The sequence below is a fragment of the Pelophylax lessonae genome, assembly GCF_965119305.1.
Source record: "Pelophylax lessonae genome assembly, chromosome: 10".
NCBI classification, from domain to species: Eukaryota; Metazoa; Chordata; class Amphibia; order Anura; family Ranidae; genus Pelophylax; species Pelophylax lessonae.
Window position 1 is genome coordinate 34,631,737 of NC_138777.1, and position 17,952 is coordinate 34,649,688.

At 45.6% G+C, this 17,952-nt stretch overlaps 1 protein-coding gene across 1 annotated transcript; it reads right to left on the reverse strand.

The window, feature by feature from the left end:
* Window positions 1-12,802: 12,802 nt before the first annotated feature.
* LOC309565909 (uncharacterized protein) lies at window positions 12,803-15,586 on the reverse strand (the record flags this gene model as incomplete). Its single annotated transcript, XM_082270938.1, has 4 exons — window positions 12,803-13,621; window positions 14,030-14,377; window positions 14,765-15,004; window positions 15,056-15,586. The coding sequence occupies 4 exons, from the start codon at window positions 15,584-15,586 to the stop codon at window positions 12,803-12,805; spliced, it is 1,938 nt and encodes a 645-aa protein (XP_082127064.1).
* Window positions 15,587-17,952: the final 2,366 nt, after the last annotated feature.

A 17,952-nucleotide genomic window follows, 5' to 3' on the forward strand; every position in this document is an offset into this window, starting at 1 on the left:
CTCATCAGCAGCGTCCATATATGCATCCTCATCAGCAGCGTCCATATATGCAGCCTCAGCAGCAGCGTCCATATATGCAGCCTCATCAGCAGTGTCCAGCAATGCATCCTCATCAGCAGCGTCCATATATGCAGCCTCAGCAGCAGCGTCCATATATGCAGCCTCATCAGCAGTGGCCATATATGCAGCCTCATCAGCAGCGTCCATATGCAGCAGTGGCCATATATGCAGCCTCATCAGCAGTGGCCATATATGCAGCCTCGCAAGCGCCATTGGAACTATCCAAATCTGTTTTAAAAAAGGCCGGGAAGCAGCGCCGAGAGCAGAAGGGGCGGGCCGGGCCGAGGAGAAGGAAGGACGAGCGAGCGCAGTCATCGGAAGTCCCGCCTCCTCTGCCGAGACGTGTGACGTCTCTCATAGGCGCGACTTCCGATGACTGCGCTCGCTCGTTCTCCTCGGCCCGGCCCGCCCCCTTCTGCTCTTATGACAGCTCGTCCTTCCTTCTCCTTGGCCCGGCCCGCCCCTTCTGCTCTCGGCGATGCTTCCTGGCCTTTTTTTTTTTTTTTAATATCGGTGTATAACATGCACTGCTGCTTTTTCCTCCATTTTTAGGAGGAAAAATGTGTGTTATACGCCGATAAATACGGTACTTCAGCTCTGGAAGGTTTTACCCCCTTCATGACCAGGCTGTTTTTTGCTATTTAGCACTGTGCTACTTTAACTGGATATTGCAAAGTCATGCTACACTGCACCCAAATGAAATTTGTATCATTTTTTTTTCACACAATTTTTTTTTTTGGTTGTATTTGATCACCACTGGGACCAAAAATTATGAAAAGAAAAAATATTTTTTACTTTTCTGTTTTATAAAACGTATTAAAAAAAAAATCCAATTTCTTCATGAATTTAGGCCAAAATGTTTTTTTGCTACGTCTTTGGGAAAAAAAATCCTAATAGGTGTATATTGATTGGTTTGTATGAAAGTCTACAAACTATGGTGTATATATAAAGAAAATGCGAAGGCGCCTGGCCCTTTTCAAAGATGTTAAAAAACCTGCTGCCCTTTTAATTGTTAGGTAACAATAAATAAATAGATAAATGGTTAAAAGGCGCTGGTAATCTTAGGTGTAAAATATAAATTATTTGAAAGTGTGTGATCTTATTTAACCACTTGCCGACCGCCGCACGACTATCTACGTCGGCGGTCAGCCCCTCACAGGCAAACTAACGTAGGGCTACGTCGCTTGCTTGTGAGGGTCTAGGGAGCGAGCGCGCGCCCCCGGAGGCGCGATCCCGCTCCCGCGTGGTCACGGACCCCCCCCGCGCGTGTGACCAGCGGACCCGATGTCCGCCGGCCACTCGGCGATCGGCGGGGGAGAGGGAGAATGTCAGGCAGCTTGTGTAAACAAGCCACCTGTCATTCTCCTCGCTGTAAAGACACTGATCACATGGATCTACTATGTAGATCCGTTGATCAGTGTCCTTACAGCTCAAGCCCCAGCCAATCACAGTAGAAAGCACGACCCTAGGGACACACACAGCCCCTCCTCCCAAATAAAGTTAACCCCTTCACTACCAGTGTATTTTTACAGTAACAGTGCATATATATAGCACTGATTACTGTAGAAATGTCACTGGTAACCCCAAAAGTGTCAAAAATGTCAGTCAAGGGTCCGATCTGTCCGCCGCAATGTCGCAGTACCGCAAAAAAAATCGCAGATCGCCGCCATTACGCGTTAAAAAAAAAAACAACAAAAATGACAAAAATCTTTCCCTTTGTTAGTAAACGCGATAACTTTTGCGCAAACCAATCAAAATACGCTTTTTGCGATTTTTTTTTTTACCAAACATAGGTAGCATAAAACAAATTGGCCGAAAATGTTAAAAAATTTTGATTTTTACATTTTTTTTGGGGGGAATTTCATATAAAAAATGTGAAAAATATTGCTATTTTTGCAAAATTGACGCTCTTTTTTTGTTTATAGCGCGTGATCAAAAAATCGCACAGGTGATCAAATACCACCAAAAGAAAGCTCTGTTTGTGGGAAAAAAAGGACGCCAAATTCGTTTAGGTACAGCGTCGCACGACCGCGCAATTGTCCGTTAAAGTCACGCAGTGCCGAATCGCAAAATACCCCCTGGTCGGAATGGGGGTAAAATCTTCCGGGGCTTAAGTGGTTAAAAACTTACTAAAAATTCACATAACCAGGTACAAATGCCAGTGGTGCATACATATACAATATATATAAATAATGAATATATAAAGTGCAAGTGCTGTATAACAATTTGTGCAAAAATAAAAAGTGCTTAAATGTGCAGCCAAGGATATGTTAAATAATATGTACCATAAATAAATAATAAAACATTAAAAAAATATTGTGACTACTATTTCAGTGCTTAAGTGATTTTTTAAAGTGCTTATGGGTAGTTCATAGTCCAAGTCAATTCATGCAGGGAAAAAAAACTTGAATGTATTAATTGCTTGGATCTTGGGTGCTCCGGTGATGGGGTGTGACACTCTTTGCTTCTTACCAGATTGAAGCAGGTCGCAAAGACCCCCAACGCCTGCAATCCCTTTTATATAGGTGGATCAGACCTTACGTACTCCTCTTTCTTTAAACAGAATATACTGCTCCTTTCTCCTATTTTTCCTTGTGTATTACTCATACGGGTGAGGGTAGAGCCCACATATAGAAAGACACATAAAACAGCCAAAATAGTGTAATACTGTTGATTTAATATAGGTGCATAGTAATTACAATGATTGGCTCCTTACATTTAGTTGTGCCCTCCTGGCACTGGGCAATTCGCATTGGTTGCTGCGGGTATCAGGAAAAAAAGCTCTACGAGGATCTGCAGTACCCTCTCTTGAGTCTCCTTCCCACCTTCTAGCGTGCGGCGGTCGGCGTGCCTTAAAGATTAAAGGGTGGCATTAATCTTGCCAAATATTGAAAACCTTCTAAATGGAAAGACACTGCTGAGATTTGAACTCAGGATCTCCTGTTTACTAGACAGGTGCTTTCACCAACTAAGCCACAGCGCCTCACTTCACGCCGACCGCCGCACGCTCAATCATTTATTTCGTAAAATAACATCACAGAAAAAAACGCAATATACCGGGGAGAAACTGAACCGTAATGGAGCGGGGGTTTACTGTATCTTTGTTCCCTCTCCCTGCGCGCCCTGTACCCGAAAGAGGCCAGCGACGTACAGGTACGTCAGTGTGGCTTTAGGAGCCGACCGTCTGCAGTACAAAGCAGACCGGCAATCCTAAAGAGGTTAATACAAAGACATTTTAGACAGTTGTGCTCTCCTAACCTTGTGGTAACAGTTTGAGGAAGGCCATTTTCTGTTTCAGCATGACTGTACACCTGTGTACAATTCCAGCTCCATGAAAACATGGTTTGGTGTGGAGGAATATAAGTGTCCTGTACAGAGCCTTGACCTCAACCCTACTGAACACCTTTAGAAATTGAAATTTGGAAAGCAGATTGCAAGCCAGGTCTTCTCATCCAATGTCACTACCTGTCCTCCACAAATGTTTTTTTGGCTGAATGGGCACACATTTTCACCAACGTCTTCCACTGGACAACCTTTCCAGAAGAGTGTACGTTGTAATGGCTGTAGGTGGAAGCCATGGTCATGGTTTTGGAATGGGATGACCAACAAGCAAATAAAGGTGTGATGACCAGGTGTCCACCGACCTTTGGCCATATAGAACATAAAGAATATGTCAGGTTCTCTAACAATACCGTGGCTACTAAACTCCAAAATATCAGTTTTGGGTGGACTGATCCTTAAAACTGAACTTCAGCTTTTGATATTTACATAGTTACATAATGGCTGAGCGCTGATACGCTACTGTGTTCCGGGTATGAGACCGGAAGTCTCGACTCCAACCCGGAACACAGCATGGTATGCTGTATGTGGCCTCAGCTCAGGGCCGGCGCTACCACTAAGGCAAATTAGGCAGCCCCCTAGGGCGCACTGTAGCCTAGGGCGCCCGGCCGCTGGTTTCCCTACTCAGTCCCACTGCTGCCTGTGCTGTGCAGCCGCCCTGGACCATCACTAAATGTAGCTGCCGTGGCAGCACTGAGGAACAGACCTGATGTCACGGTCTCCCAAGTCCTGAAAGTCTCCGGAGACCTGACAGTGACAGAACAGAGGCGGTCTGCGCCTCAATGATCAATGACAGACAGGACAGTCTGTGACTTGTCTGTCTCTCTCTCTCAGAAACTCTCTGGTGCCATCCAGCTTTGGAAGTGGTGATCGTTCGATTCGTCTGTCCCTGGCTAGTCCCTCCCATCAGTGCCATTACTCCCATGATGAGCTCTGCTCCCCCCTTCCTCCCACCCTCCCCCCCTTCCTCCTCCTCTCCCTTTCTCCTCCTCCCTATGTCTCTGTGTAACCATGTACTTGTGTCAAAAAGGATCCTGTTGCATTGCTTCCTTTGTGTGAAATACCCAGTCCTTCTTCCAGTCCCCATCCTTTCCTATTCCAAATTACATTGTTGCCTCTGTCCATTTTATTTCAGGTAGCTGAGAAAGTGAAACATTTCTTCAGGATGTACGCCATTAACCGGCACAAAATGACGACCCTGACGCCTGCATACCATGCCGAGAGCTACAGTCCAGATGATAACCGGTTTGACCTCCGACCTTTCCTGTATAATGCATTGTGGGCGTGGCAGTTCCGCTGCATTGATGAACAGGCAGGTCTCTTTCTATTGTTGTGGCTGCATGAGAGTTCTATTGAGCTTTTATAATGAATCTGTAATGAGAGATATACAGGGACTGCCATTGCAGACCTCCTTCTGAAAATTCACCATACCTGGCTGTTATGCTGAGCCCCTGGCTTCGGTACTTGAGTCACTGACAAGTCTGCACAAAACATTGCAGAAAAGTCAGAAATCCCTATCTCTATATTTGATCACCGACTCATTGTTGAAGCAAAGGATCTGTGTGACAGCCAGACAACTTAACTTTCAACAGAGATCTCTGCTGTGACTACTGCCATGTTTGCCTCATGACTGGTTTCCCTTCTTGTAGATGTATTTCTTCTTGATAATTACCCACTTGAGCCCCGGAAGGTTTTACCCCCTAATGACCAGGCCATTTTTTGCGATACGGTATTGCGTTACGTTAACTGACAACTGCACGGTCGTGCGACGCTGTACCCAAATAACATTGATGTCCTTTCTTTCCCACACCTCTGCGGTTTTAATTTTTTGCGCTATAAACAAAAAAAGACCGACCGTTTTCAAAACATTTTTTTTTCTATCTGCTATAAAACATATCCAATAAAAAAATAGAAAAAATCGAATGCCTTATACATTTAGGCCACTATGTATTCCGCTACATAGTTTTGGTAAAAAAAAATCCCAATAAGCATATATTGATAGGTTTGCGCAAAAGTTATAACGTCTACAAACGATGGGACATTTTTATGGAATTTTATTATTTATTTAATTTTTTACTAGTAATGGCGGTGCTCAGCGATTATTTTTTTTTTTTAGTGGGACTGCAACATTACGGCGGACAGATCAGACACCAACACTTTTGACACTTTTTTGAGGCCCAGTTACACTAATACAGTGATCAATGCTAAACTGTACTAAAGACACTGGCAGGGAAGGGGTTAACATCAGGGGTGATCGAAGGGTTAAATGTGTCCCTAGGGGGGGTGCTCTGACTGAGGTAAGACAGAGATCCATGTTCCTGCTTAGCAGGAACACAGGATCTCCATCTTCTCCCCTGTCAGAAAGGGCGATCTGCCTTGTTTACATAGGAAGACTGCCGTTCTGTCTCTCCTGGGAATGATCGAGGGAGACCGGTGGAAATCGGGTCTGCCGGATCCACTGATTGGCAATCCCTGTGTCCAATCAGCACACGATCGCGCCTTTGGCGGCGCACGTGCACCCCCCAGTGGCTATTGCACAAAATTACGTACAGGTACTGTATGTAGTAGAATTTCATGTGGTCGGGTAGGGAGAATCGTTCCTGTAACTGCGCAAATGTTAGCATGACCCCTCCATGGAGGATATGCCGCAAATGAGTCACCCCCAAAGCCCGCCATCTGTCCGCCTGATCTAATTTGCACAATTCCGGGTAGGCACGGTTACCCCAGATCGGACTACATTTGGTATATCCCGTCACCTGTTGCATTTGTTTTGTCTTATCCCATACCTTCTGTAGGAGGCGATACGTCGGGTATCGCCGATTGGGTTTGGTGAACAGCTGTGCCTCCAGTGCCTCTGGCACCCCAATTGCCCCCGTAAATTCCTGCATAACTGTCAACGCTGCACCAACTGGAGCCCCCGACAGCGCACCCGCCAGGTGCTGCAGCTGGGACGCCAGATAGTACAGCCAGGGGTTGGGCGGGGCAAGGCCCCCTCCATCTCTGGGCTTCTGCAGTTGCTCCAAGCGGATCCTAGCCACCTTTCCCTTCCACAGCAGGGACCGGAAGAGGGTATTAACACTTGTTTTTTTTAGTGTTCACGTATTTTTTGTGTTCTGTTGAGCAGGCAGCACAAGCAGACACGCACCCTTCTTGTATTGTTTATCAGCAACTTCAAGAGAATCTTCCACTTTGCTAATTCAGAGAATAGTGACAGGCTCCCTTTACAGGCTAGTCACGCACCTTGTAATAAGAAAAAAACAGAGACACACACAGTGGGTAAGACCGGTAATAGAAATAGAGATGTAAAGACAAGCTTCAGTCTCGTGCCACACCCACTGACGCATTTCACCCTCTCACGATTAAGCCTGTGGAAAGGTAAAATGCATCAGTAGGGCATGGCATGAGAGAAGACTAGCTGAAGACAGTCTTTACATTTCTATTTCCATTGCTGGGCTAATCTACTGTTTGTAGCTCTGGTATTTCTTTTTAGGGGGTAGTGATACTGGGCCAGACAGGCCGTCTAAGTGTTGGCACCTTAAAGTGGTTCTGAAGCGTTAAGGTTTTTTACCCTAATGCATTCTATGCGTTAAGGAAAACTTTCTGTACTGCAGGATTTCCCCCCAGCCTCCCCCTTTATCGTACCTGAGTACGATCAAATTCTGCTCTCGCCACTCTCTCCCTCCTTATTGAGCAGATTGTTAGCAGCTGGAGCCATTGGCTCCCGGTGCTGTTAATCAAATGCTATGTCAAGGGAGAGGATGGCGGGACAGAGCCGCCCACTCTGTGTTAATAGATGCAGACAGGGTGGTTCGGGAGCGAGCGTGCACGGGTGCCCCCCGTGGAAAGCGGGTTTCCGTGGGGGCACTTGTCTAAGAGGAGGTGCTGGAATGACAGTGGGGGACCCCAGAATAAAAGGATCGGGGCTGCTCTGTGGAAAAGCAGTGCACAGAGCAAGTAAGTAGGACATGTTTTTGTTGTTCATTTAATTAAAAAAAAAAAAAGTTTATTATCACTTTATGTGATTTTGGAGTCGCCAGGAGGGGAATACACAGTTGCGCAGACTGGTGCATTTTGCTATACATCCTACCATTCTTTCACCACTCCATCATTCCATTCTGTTTTTGGGGCCCTTAGAACTACCCGGTACTTCCAGGTATGAGGGAGCATCTTACCTTTTCCCTGTATCAGTATGTTGTGATTGGGCCTGAGGAGGAGGGCAGAAGAATATTAAAGTATAACTAAAGGCAAAACTTATTTTACATTTTGGATAGAGTAGAGAGGGATTAAAATGCTTGCCAAGTTTTATTGCTGTCTGTGTTAAGGAGATTCACCTGTCTGTCCTTTTTACCATTATCAAAAGTGAAAGTAAAAAAACATGTTGGGTCTCCAGGAAAATAATAGAGAGAAAATCTTCCTATGGGGACACTAGTTCTGGTGACATGGGGGGGAGGGGGGTCCCCAAGGGATTCCCTTAATTTGCAGGGATTTCCTCTCACTTCCTGTTTGGCTATGAGACCAGAAGTGAAGAGAAATCTCCTCAATGGAACACAAATGGCGAAACAAATCTGACAGCGGTTATAACCCTCCGTTATAAATAAAATTACCTATAGTTCTACTTTAAAGCTGAGCTCCAGGCTTTAAAAATATAAAAGTTGCACCTCTGGTTGTAGTCCCCTTTTAACACATCGTTGTACACAGTTCTCTTCTTCACCACAAGATGTCCTCAGTCTTCCGGGTTCAATGACACTGTGAGACTGAAGGGTGTCATGAGCCCCCTGAACCCGACACCCAGTATATTGATGCAGAGTGCTGCTCTGATGTCCCCACATTAGCTCCACTCTCTCCATCATCCATGACTGCCCATCACTAGGAGAAGATCAAAGAGGATCCAGCATGTCATGTGCTGGCCAGTACACATTGGAAAAACAAGCAAAACATACAGCTGTAGTGGACTCAGTGGAGGAAGTATGCCTGTCAAGAGAACCAGTCATTCTGCTCTGAATAGGCAAAGTGACAGATTCTCTTTAACAGGAGAAACGCCTGGCTGACTATTTTGCTGTCTGCGTCGTAAATGTACATACTGTAAGTACTAAATGTCAGCTGAACCCTTACATAAGAACGGTTCAGGTTCCAGCAGGTATAACATTATTTTGCTTTTGTTGCATTGTATTAGTGGAAAGCCAATTTAAATATGACCACTGATCGGTTCTACTCAACTGTCCGCTGCAGCAGCCAGTTGTACCAGATGGCCCAGCATGGGGATGAGTGTAATTTATATTGTGGTGATAGAAGTAGTTGCTTTTTAGGAGTAATTGATGGTGAAGAAATTGGCATAAATCGTTAAAATATATTTTTTTATGGCTTATTTTTATGTTATGTGTCTTCTCTATTTTGAAAGTAAAATGGGAGAGGTATCTGGAGAGATGTTTTTAAAAAAAAAAAAAAAAATCCGGCCGCCTCCGCCCCTTATAGCTGGCCAATCACGCTCCTTTTTGTGAGATGTGTTTAACCACTCTACTACCGCTCACAGTAATACTACTGCGGCAGAGTGGCTCGTTCCCGTCCAGCCACGTAGTATTAACGTGACTGGACTCCTCCCCTTCTGGGCGGCGCTTGCGCGCCGCCGGAGGCTCGCTCCCGCTGTTTTCATTCACAGCGGGAGTCGGGCCAGGGGGGGAGCAGCGGCGATCGCCGCTGCTCTTACCCGATCGTCGGGGATCGAGTCTGGAGATCCGCCCGCTGTGTGTAAACACAGCGGGCGGATCTCCATAGTGACAGGGAGTGACAGATCGGACTGTTCAGCATAGCTGGACATCCGATCTGTCCATGAATCACATAGTCACCTCCCCCCCTACACGTCAGTAAGCACCAGGCATACATTAACCCCTCCCTCTCCAATAAAATTAACCCCTTCCCTGCCAGTGTCATTTTTACAGTAACAGTGCATATATATAGCACTGATTACTGCAGTAATGTCACTGGTACCCCCAAAAGTGTCAAAAATGTCAGTCAGGGGTCCGGTCTGTCCGCCGCAATGTCGCAGTCCCGCAAAAAAAATCGCAGATCGCCGCCATTACGCGTTAAAAAAAAAACACCAAAAATGACAGAAATCTTTCCCTTTGTTAGTAAACGCAATAACTTTTGCGCAAACCAATCAAAATACGCTTATTGCGATTTTTTTTACCAAACATATGTAGCATAAAACAAATTGGCCAAAAACTTTTAAAAAAATTGGTTTTTACATCTTTTTTGGGGGGAATTTCATATAAAAAAATGTGAAAAATATTGTTATTTTTTCAAAATAAACGCTCTTTTTTTGTTTATAGCGCAAAAAGTAAAAATCGCACAGGTGATCAAATACCACCAAAAGAAAGCTCTGTTTGTGGGAAAAAAAGGACGTAAATTTCGTTTGGGTACGGCGTCGCACGACCGCGCAATTGTCAGTTGAAGTCGCACAGCGCCGAATCGCAAAAAGTGGCCTGGACGGAAGACAGCAAAATCCTCCGGTTGTAAAGTGGTTAAAAAAAAAAAATATCTGGCCTCCTCCCCTTATAGCTAGCCAATAATGTTCCTTTTTGAGAGAGAGCTGTGTAAAAAAAAAAAAAAATATCTGGCCTCCTCCTCCCCTTATAGCCAGCCAATCACGCTCCTTTTTCTTTTTGAGAGATGTGTTTGAAAAAAAAAATCCAGCCTCCTCCTCCCCTTGTAGCCGGCCAATCACGCACCTTTTTGTGAGATGTGTTTTAAAAAGAAAAAAATCCAGCCTTCTCCTCCCCTTATAGCCAGCCAATAATGCGCCTATTTCTTTTTGAGAGAGAGCTGTGTAAAAAAAAAAAAAAAATAATAAAATCTGGCCTCCTCCTCCCCTTATAGCCAGCCAATCACGCTCCTTTTTCTTTTTCAGAGATGTGTTTAAAAAAAAAAATCCAGCCTTCTCCTCCCCTTATAGCCAGCCAAAAATGCGCTTTTATCTTTTTGAGAGAGAGCTGTGTAAAAAAAAAAAAAATCTGGCCTCCTCCTCCCCTTATAGCCAGCCAATCACGCTCCTTTTTGTGAGATGTGTTTAAAAAAAAAAAAAAGAATCCAGCCTTCTCCTCCCCTTATAGCCGGCCAATCATGCTTCTTTTTGCAAGATGTGTTTAATAAAAAAATCCGGCCTCCTCCTCCCCTATTAGCCGGGCCAATCACGCACCTTTGGCTCATTTTGGCTGTGTGAACTTCTCCTTTTCCCCTGGTGCTGACTCCTGGGTTTTTCTCTTCCCCTTTGGATGCCGCTCATTGAGCAAGTGCATCCTGGTGCAGTGGGTGCTACCCAGGTGGGGTGGTGAGTCTGGTAGGGTCCCTCCCTCCCTCTGCTGCAGGTTGTGCGGTGCTGTTTGCTGGCGACCTGGTGGTGCTAGCAGCGTGGTGGCGGTGTCCCTTTGCAGTGCTAGACACTTTGTGGGGGTCCCCCTATTTATTGATGGTGTCTCTGGAGCATGTTTACCCACCTGACTCCCTCTTAGAGGCTGCAGGTCCCTTCGGGGACCCAGCCATCCATTGATGCACTGACGGCGGTCCTGGAGTCCTTTGTGTCCTGGGTGAAGATAGCTTTTGGGCGGCGGGCTAGCATAAAGCATCCCCCGCTTCCCCTACTTCATCTGTCTCAATAAAATCCTGAATCGAATTCGGTCGCTGCGGACAGGGCCAGAATGGGACTAAAAACCAGCCCTGGAAATAATTTCATACCAGCCTCAGTGGCGTAGCGTGGGCTGTCAGCACTCAAGGCAAGTCATTTGTGCCCCTAATCAGCGGACGTTTAGCGCTCTCTGGGTCCCTACCACTCATACAGAATTAAAACCTCTTATGGTACATTTTAGGATTTACCACTCCTCTTTGTTCTCCTTTCTTTCCCTTTTATCTTTCTCTATCCTAATTTCTTGGTTTTTTTCCATCTCTCTCTCTCTCTCTCCCTTTTTCTTTGTTCCTCCCCCACTTTTCCTCTCTTCCATGTATTCTTTCTTTTTATTCCTTCTCTTACTCCTTGTTGGGGGAGGGGAGACTGGGAGAGCGGGGTCCAGGCTCCAGGGATTGCACAGCTGGGAGGCCACAGGCTCTAGGAACAGCCCAGCTGCCCCCCCTCCCCACTATCTAATACACTGCTGACCCCCCCCCCTCCCCGCTATCTAATACACTGCTGACCCCCCCCTCCCCGCTATCTAATACACTGCTGACCCCCCTCCCCGCTATCTAATACACTGCTGAACCCCCCCTCCCCGCTATCTAATACTCTGCTAACCCCCCTCCCTGCTATCTAATACACTGATGACCACCCCCTCTCCCCACTATCTAATACAAGGCTGATCCCCCTCTCCCCCTAATACAATGCTGTTTCCCCCCTGGCCCCCTCCCCCTAATACAATGCTGATCCCCCCTCCACCTAATACAATGCTGTTCCCCCCTCCCCCTAATACAATGCTGTTCCCCCCTCCCCCTAATACAATGCTGTCCCCCCCTTCTCCTAATACAATGCTGATCCCCTCCTCTGCTCTCCCTAATACAATGCTGCCTGACCCCCCCCCCCCCAATGCAATACTCAAGGTCCCTCCTTCACGACTCTTACCTGTACACTACAGGGCAGCTAAGCGCGCCATCGGTCACCGGTGTCTGTGTGGGAGCCTGGGAGGGAACTTCAGGGAAGGGATGCCGCCATGCTGTGCAGCCAGCTAATGACTAGAGATCCGCTGACTACTGCCACGCATCCTCTGGATATGACATCATGCCGCTCACATCCGGCAGCTAGCTCGACTCTGCATACCCAGCGGGGTGGGCCGGCGGCCGCGATTACAAAGGGGAGTAAAAACTTTCTTTCCGGCTATATCTCAAAGCGGCCCACCGGGAAATTTCCCAGTATCCCGGCAGGCCAGTCCAGCCCTGGCTGCGGACGTGGCCTACTGTGCAGAGTCTGCGGCCACCGTCCCCGAATTATCGGATAGTGAGGATAATTCCTCCACACCTTTGGCTGCGCACAAGAAGGCACTGGTGGACGCACTGATGGTATGTGTGCGTGAAACTGTTAAAAATTGGCACTCACAAACCATCTTACGCTGCAAATGTGTTTCCTTATCCCTTATCTCACTTGAGAGCTGCTGGTCCTTTCAGGATAAAATTTTAGAATGTAAACTAATGCCCTTGTCCCTGAAGGTGATTAGCTGTCATTGCCCACACAGCCAGTGCAACGGATCTGAAATCTATAGTTCTCTTCCCCTTCTTCCTGTAGTGCTTCTGGGATGGATCAGGGGGATTCTGACTGGTTTGTTATGTTGGTAAATGTTAGTATTTTTATGGGGATATGCCCTTGGTGGTGCTGTTACTTTACAGCTTCCTCTCTTTGGTGTTGTTTGAATTGCTGAGCGTGGAGCGCTCAGTATTGATATAGATAGAAGCTGTCTTCAAAGTCTGTGAGGCTGCTTAAGTAGTTAGAGTTGTCTTTGATTAGAGTAATCGTGTACTCTAGCACCTCCTGCACGCTGTCATCTGGGTATCCTTGTATACCAGTGAGGGTGACAGTCTTGTCTGGGCAGACAACCCATTCAGCAGCTTTGACACAGCAGATGGCCTGCAGTGATGGAGGGACAGAGCAGTAATAGTACTCTGTCAGGCAGAGTTTAACAATTGCTTTTGCACATACCATCAGGATATGGTTCTCCTCCACTGTCTGTGCAGTGAGCTCTGCACTGGCCATGCGCTTCATGATAAGATGCTGCAAGAAAAAGTTGGTGGTTGGAGCAATTAGCCGGTAGCTGAGTTTCCTCATGATTAATGCCTCCATAGTCCACATTGTGGTGTTGGTGAAATGTCTGCGACAACCCAGAATTATCTGTTCCAATTCTTCACTATATGTCTCTGATGTTTTTAAGGCAAGTACCATTGAGGTAATGGCCATAATGTTGTAGGTGCGCCTCTCCACCCTGAGGTTAAGTAGGAGCCTGTCCAGGTAGTTTATGGCCAGGCACAGGGACTCCAAGCTCAGGGAGTGCTTTGAGTGGGATTTGATAAGGCAGCGCACCATTTTTCTTCGGTCTTCTTCATCCAGTTCTGTACGACTAAGACAGTTCGCAGGTAGGAAGTAGAGTTCAACACTCCTCTTGCAAGCATAGTTTTCGTTTCCATATTCCATTACATACTGCAGGTCTCTTCTCAGGCTATGGAGGTTATATTGTCCCACACAAGGGTTCATTGAGCATATAGGGGATTCATAGGGCTTCAGCTTTTTGAAAGTAGGTTTAACAGAAGGGGAACTAAACTGGCTAAATGTCCCTCTGTCGTCCATCTTTCTTTTGCTTGGCTGAGTGAACTCCTCTAGTTCAGATGTGAGCTCCTCTTCATCGAAATAGCTTATAGGACTGTTGGTCTGTGAGCTGCTAGAGGTATCGGGCTGAACAGATGTGTCTTCATCGGAATAGGTCACTCGAGGTTTCAGCTGAAGTGTTCCAAGCGGAAGGGACTCCTCTTCATCAGAAAAGCTTACAGGACTGTTAAGCTGTGAGCTACTGGAAGAATCAGACCTACCAGATGTGTCTCCATTGGCAAAGGTCACTCGAGGTGTCGGCTGAAGTTTTAAAAGCGGAAAGGTCACCTCTCCATCAGAAAAGATTTCAGAACTGTTCAGCTCTGAGCTTCTGGCTCCATCAGACTGAACAGATTTGTCTTCAAAGGAAAAAGTCACTGTAGTGCTCAGCTGAGATGTTTCAAGCTGAAAGGACTCCTCTTCATCAGAATAGCTTACAGGGCTTGTAAGTTGCAAGCTACTAGAAGAATCAGACCTACCAGATGTGTCTCCATTGGCAAAGGTCACTCGAGGTGTCGGCTGAAGTTTCAAAAGCGGAAAGGTCACCTCTCCATCAGAAAAGATTTCAGAACTGTTCAGCTCTGAGCTTCTGGCTCCATCAGACTGAACAGATTTGTCTTTATCGGAATAGGTTGCTCGAGGTTTCAGCTGAAGTGTTCCAAGCGGAAGGGACTCCTCTTCATCAGAATAGCTTACTGGGCTTGTAAGTTGCAAGCTATTGGAAGAATCAGACCTACCAGATGTGTCTCCATTGGCAAAGGTCACTCGAGGTTTCGGTTGAAGTTTTAAAAGCGGAAAGGTCACCTCTCCATCAGAAAAGATTTCAGAACTGTTCAGCTCTGAGCTTCTGGCTCCATCAGACTGAACAGATGTGTCTTCATCGGAATAGGTCGCTCGAGGTTTCAGCTGAAGTGTTCCAAGCGGAAGGGACTCCTCTTCATCAGAAAAGCTTACAGGACTGTTAAGCTGTGAGCTACTGGAAAAATCAGACCTACCAGATGTGTCTCCATTGGCAAAGGTCACTCGAGGTGTCGGCTGAAGTTTTAAAAGCGGAAAGGTCACCTCTCCATCAGAAAAGATTTCGGAACTGTTCAGCTCTGAACTTCTGGCTCCATCAGACTGAACAGATTTGTCTTCAAAGGAAAAAGTCACTGTAGTGCTCAGCTGAGATGTTTCAAGCTGAAAGGACTCCTCTTCATCAGAATAGCTTACAGGGCTTGTAGGTTGCAAGCTACTGGAAGAATCAGACCTACCAGATGTGTCTCCATTGGCAAAGGTCACTCGAGGTTTCGGTTGAAGTTTTAAAAGCGGAAAGGTCACCTCTCCATCAGAAGAGATTTCAGAACTGTTCAGCTCTGAGCTTCTGGTTCCATCAGACTGAACAGATTTGTCTTCAAAGGAATAGGTCATTGTAGTGCTTAGCTGAGATGTTTCAAGCTCTGACCCCTCTTCATCGGAATAGTTTAAAGGACTGTTTAGCTGAGGGCTACTGGCTCCATCAGACTGAACAGATGTGTCTTCTTCGGTATTGGTAATAGGAGTGTTCAGCTGAGGGCTACTGCCTCTCTCAGAATGAACAAACTCCTTTCCATCAGTATAGGTCACTGGAGTGTTCAGCTGAGGTGTTTCCAGCTGAAGGGACTCCTCTGGTTTGCCATTAGTGTCAGTTGGCCTGGCAGCAGAGTTTCCTCCACTAGGCACAATAGGCACATCATGGCAGAGAGAGACATCAGACTGATATCTCTGTTGTTTTCCAGCCACTAAAGGCTTAAAAGTAATTTTTACCTTTGCCTGTGACTTTGGATGATAAGCTGTCTCATCAACACGGGTGCGTTTTTTTCTACAACAGTTTCCCATTTTTTTTGGAAATCACAAAAAAAATCGCAATAAAACCAACTCAACAAGGTTAAGAACTAACAGTGTGCTGCTACTCCTTCGCCTCTCACTGCTGGTTTGATCCGTTGACTCAGCTGCAGGTCTATTTATAGTCTCAGACTCACCAACTGTCACCGCTTGCTTGTTGCCATGGTGACAGTAAACAAAGTGACCTTTGCAGTCAGGCAGTTTTAAGGCTCCCTTTACTATGGGACAGCGGCAGTTAGGGAGTTTCAAGGCTCCCCTGAGTGAGAGGGTTATGGGTTTCAGGCCCCCCCCCCCTTTCTCTTCAGGGGATCCCTAAAGTGTTATCAGGTTTCAAGACTCCCCATACACCTGTAATAACACATGAGGAGCCTTCTAGAAGGGTCACCTAATTGGTGGGATGAATTTTGTAGGGGTCACTTGACCTCCTGGGCAGTTCTGGAACGTTTTGGGGGTTCAGACCCCAAGAGTTTACTCACCTCCGGAGGAATCTCTGTGCTGCTCCTCTCCCTCCCGCCCCAATTTTTGTCATGGCCTGATATTACGTGGTTGGCTTACCTTTTGTTAAAAGGGGGACTTTTGTGTTGTATAAGTTTCCAGCTTGAGTTTTGATGACTGAGCTGATATGGTAATTTAGGTTTATGAGTTATATTTATGGGATGGTTTAAACTTCCTATGAAACGTATGGCTTGAGTCGTAGTGGCTGAGCCATTGTTTAACCACTTAAGCCCCCGAAGATTTTACCCCCTTCCTGACCAGGGTTTTTTTTGCGATTTTTTTTTACTGCGTGACTTTAACGGACAATTGCGCGGTCGTGCGACGCTGTACCTAAAACAAATTTGACGTCCTTTTTTTTCCCACAAACAGAGCTTTCTTTTGAAGGTATTTGATCACCTGTGCGATTTTTTATTTTTTTTGATCATGCGCTATAAAACAAAAAAATAGCGTCAATTTTGCAAAAATAACAATATTTTTCACATTTTTTTTATATGAAATTCCCCCAAAAAAATGTAAAAATCAAAATTTTTTAACATTTTCGGCCAATTTGTTTTATGCTACATATGTTTGTTAAAAAAAGTGTATTTTGATTGGTTTGTGCAAAAGGTATCGCGTTTACTAACAAAGGGAAAGATTTTTGTCATTTTTGGTGGTTTTTTTTTTTTTTTTTTTTTTTTTTTAACGAGAAATGGCGGTGATATGTGTTTTTTATTTTTTGCGGGACTGCGACATTGCGGCGGACAGATCGGACCCTTGACTGACATTTTTGACACTTTTGGGGTTACCAGTGACATTACTGCAGTAATCAGTGCTATACATATGCACTGTTACTGTAAAAATGACACTGGCAGGGAAGGGGTTAACTGTATTGGAGAGGGAGGGGTTAAGTGTGTCCTAGGGGCGTGTTTCTTACTGTGATGGGACATGGATACTAGTGTAAAAACAGAGATCAACGGTCTTACATAGTAGAACCATCTGATCTCCATTTTTACACAGGGGAGAATGACAGGCGGCTTTGTTTACATTAGCCGCCTGCCTTTCTCCCTTCCCGGCGAACGATCGCGAGTGACCGGCGGACATCGGATCCGCCGGTCACACGCACTGACTTCTTAGGGAACGAGCCGTGGCGGGCGTGTGCCTCAGCGGGCGCGTGCCTCAGCGGGCGTGCGCTCGCCCGCTATTGACTCACAAGCCGGTGACAGGCTAGTGACGTATATATACATCACTTTGCCTGGCTGGGGCTGACCGCCGCAGTACATGTACTTGCGGCGGTCGGCAAGTGGTTAAGTGATAACAATTTAAACTTCAAATAATATTGTTTCAATTTAGAATTTTGAATAAAGTGTTTTTATTAAAACCAATAAAAAAAATGGCCGTGGCCCAAGTTTACTCCCAGAAGGTTGTTTTTGGTGTTTATTAATTTAGTTAAAATACCAATAAAACTCCAATACTGTAGTCTCTGATGGTTTATCTGTATACTGGTGACATTTTTAAAAAGCCTCATGCTTTCTCTCATAGCGATTTTCTTATGATGTCTGTGAATGGAAGCTGAATTTCTGTAATTTGTGATAGAATTAGGAAGCATTAGAAGTTGTTTTTCTTTTTTTGCTGCCTAACATTTGGGAAACTTTTCTTGTGTGCGGTGGAGTCACTGGAGCAGAAAATAAGGAAAAATCTCTCCAATGGGAACACAGGTATCAATAAAAACACAGCAAAAGCTCTAACCCATTCTGATTCTATCCAATGATTCTAACCCTGTTAAAGTGTAACTCCAGACAGATATAATAAACAATGCAAAGTTAAGGGCCATACACACTATAAGATTTTCTGAAGACTTTTTCCTTCAGATTTACCTTTCTATGTAG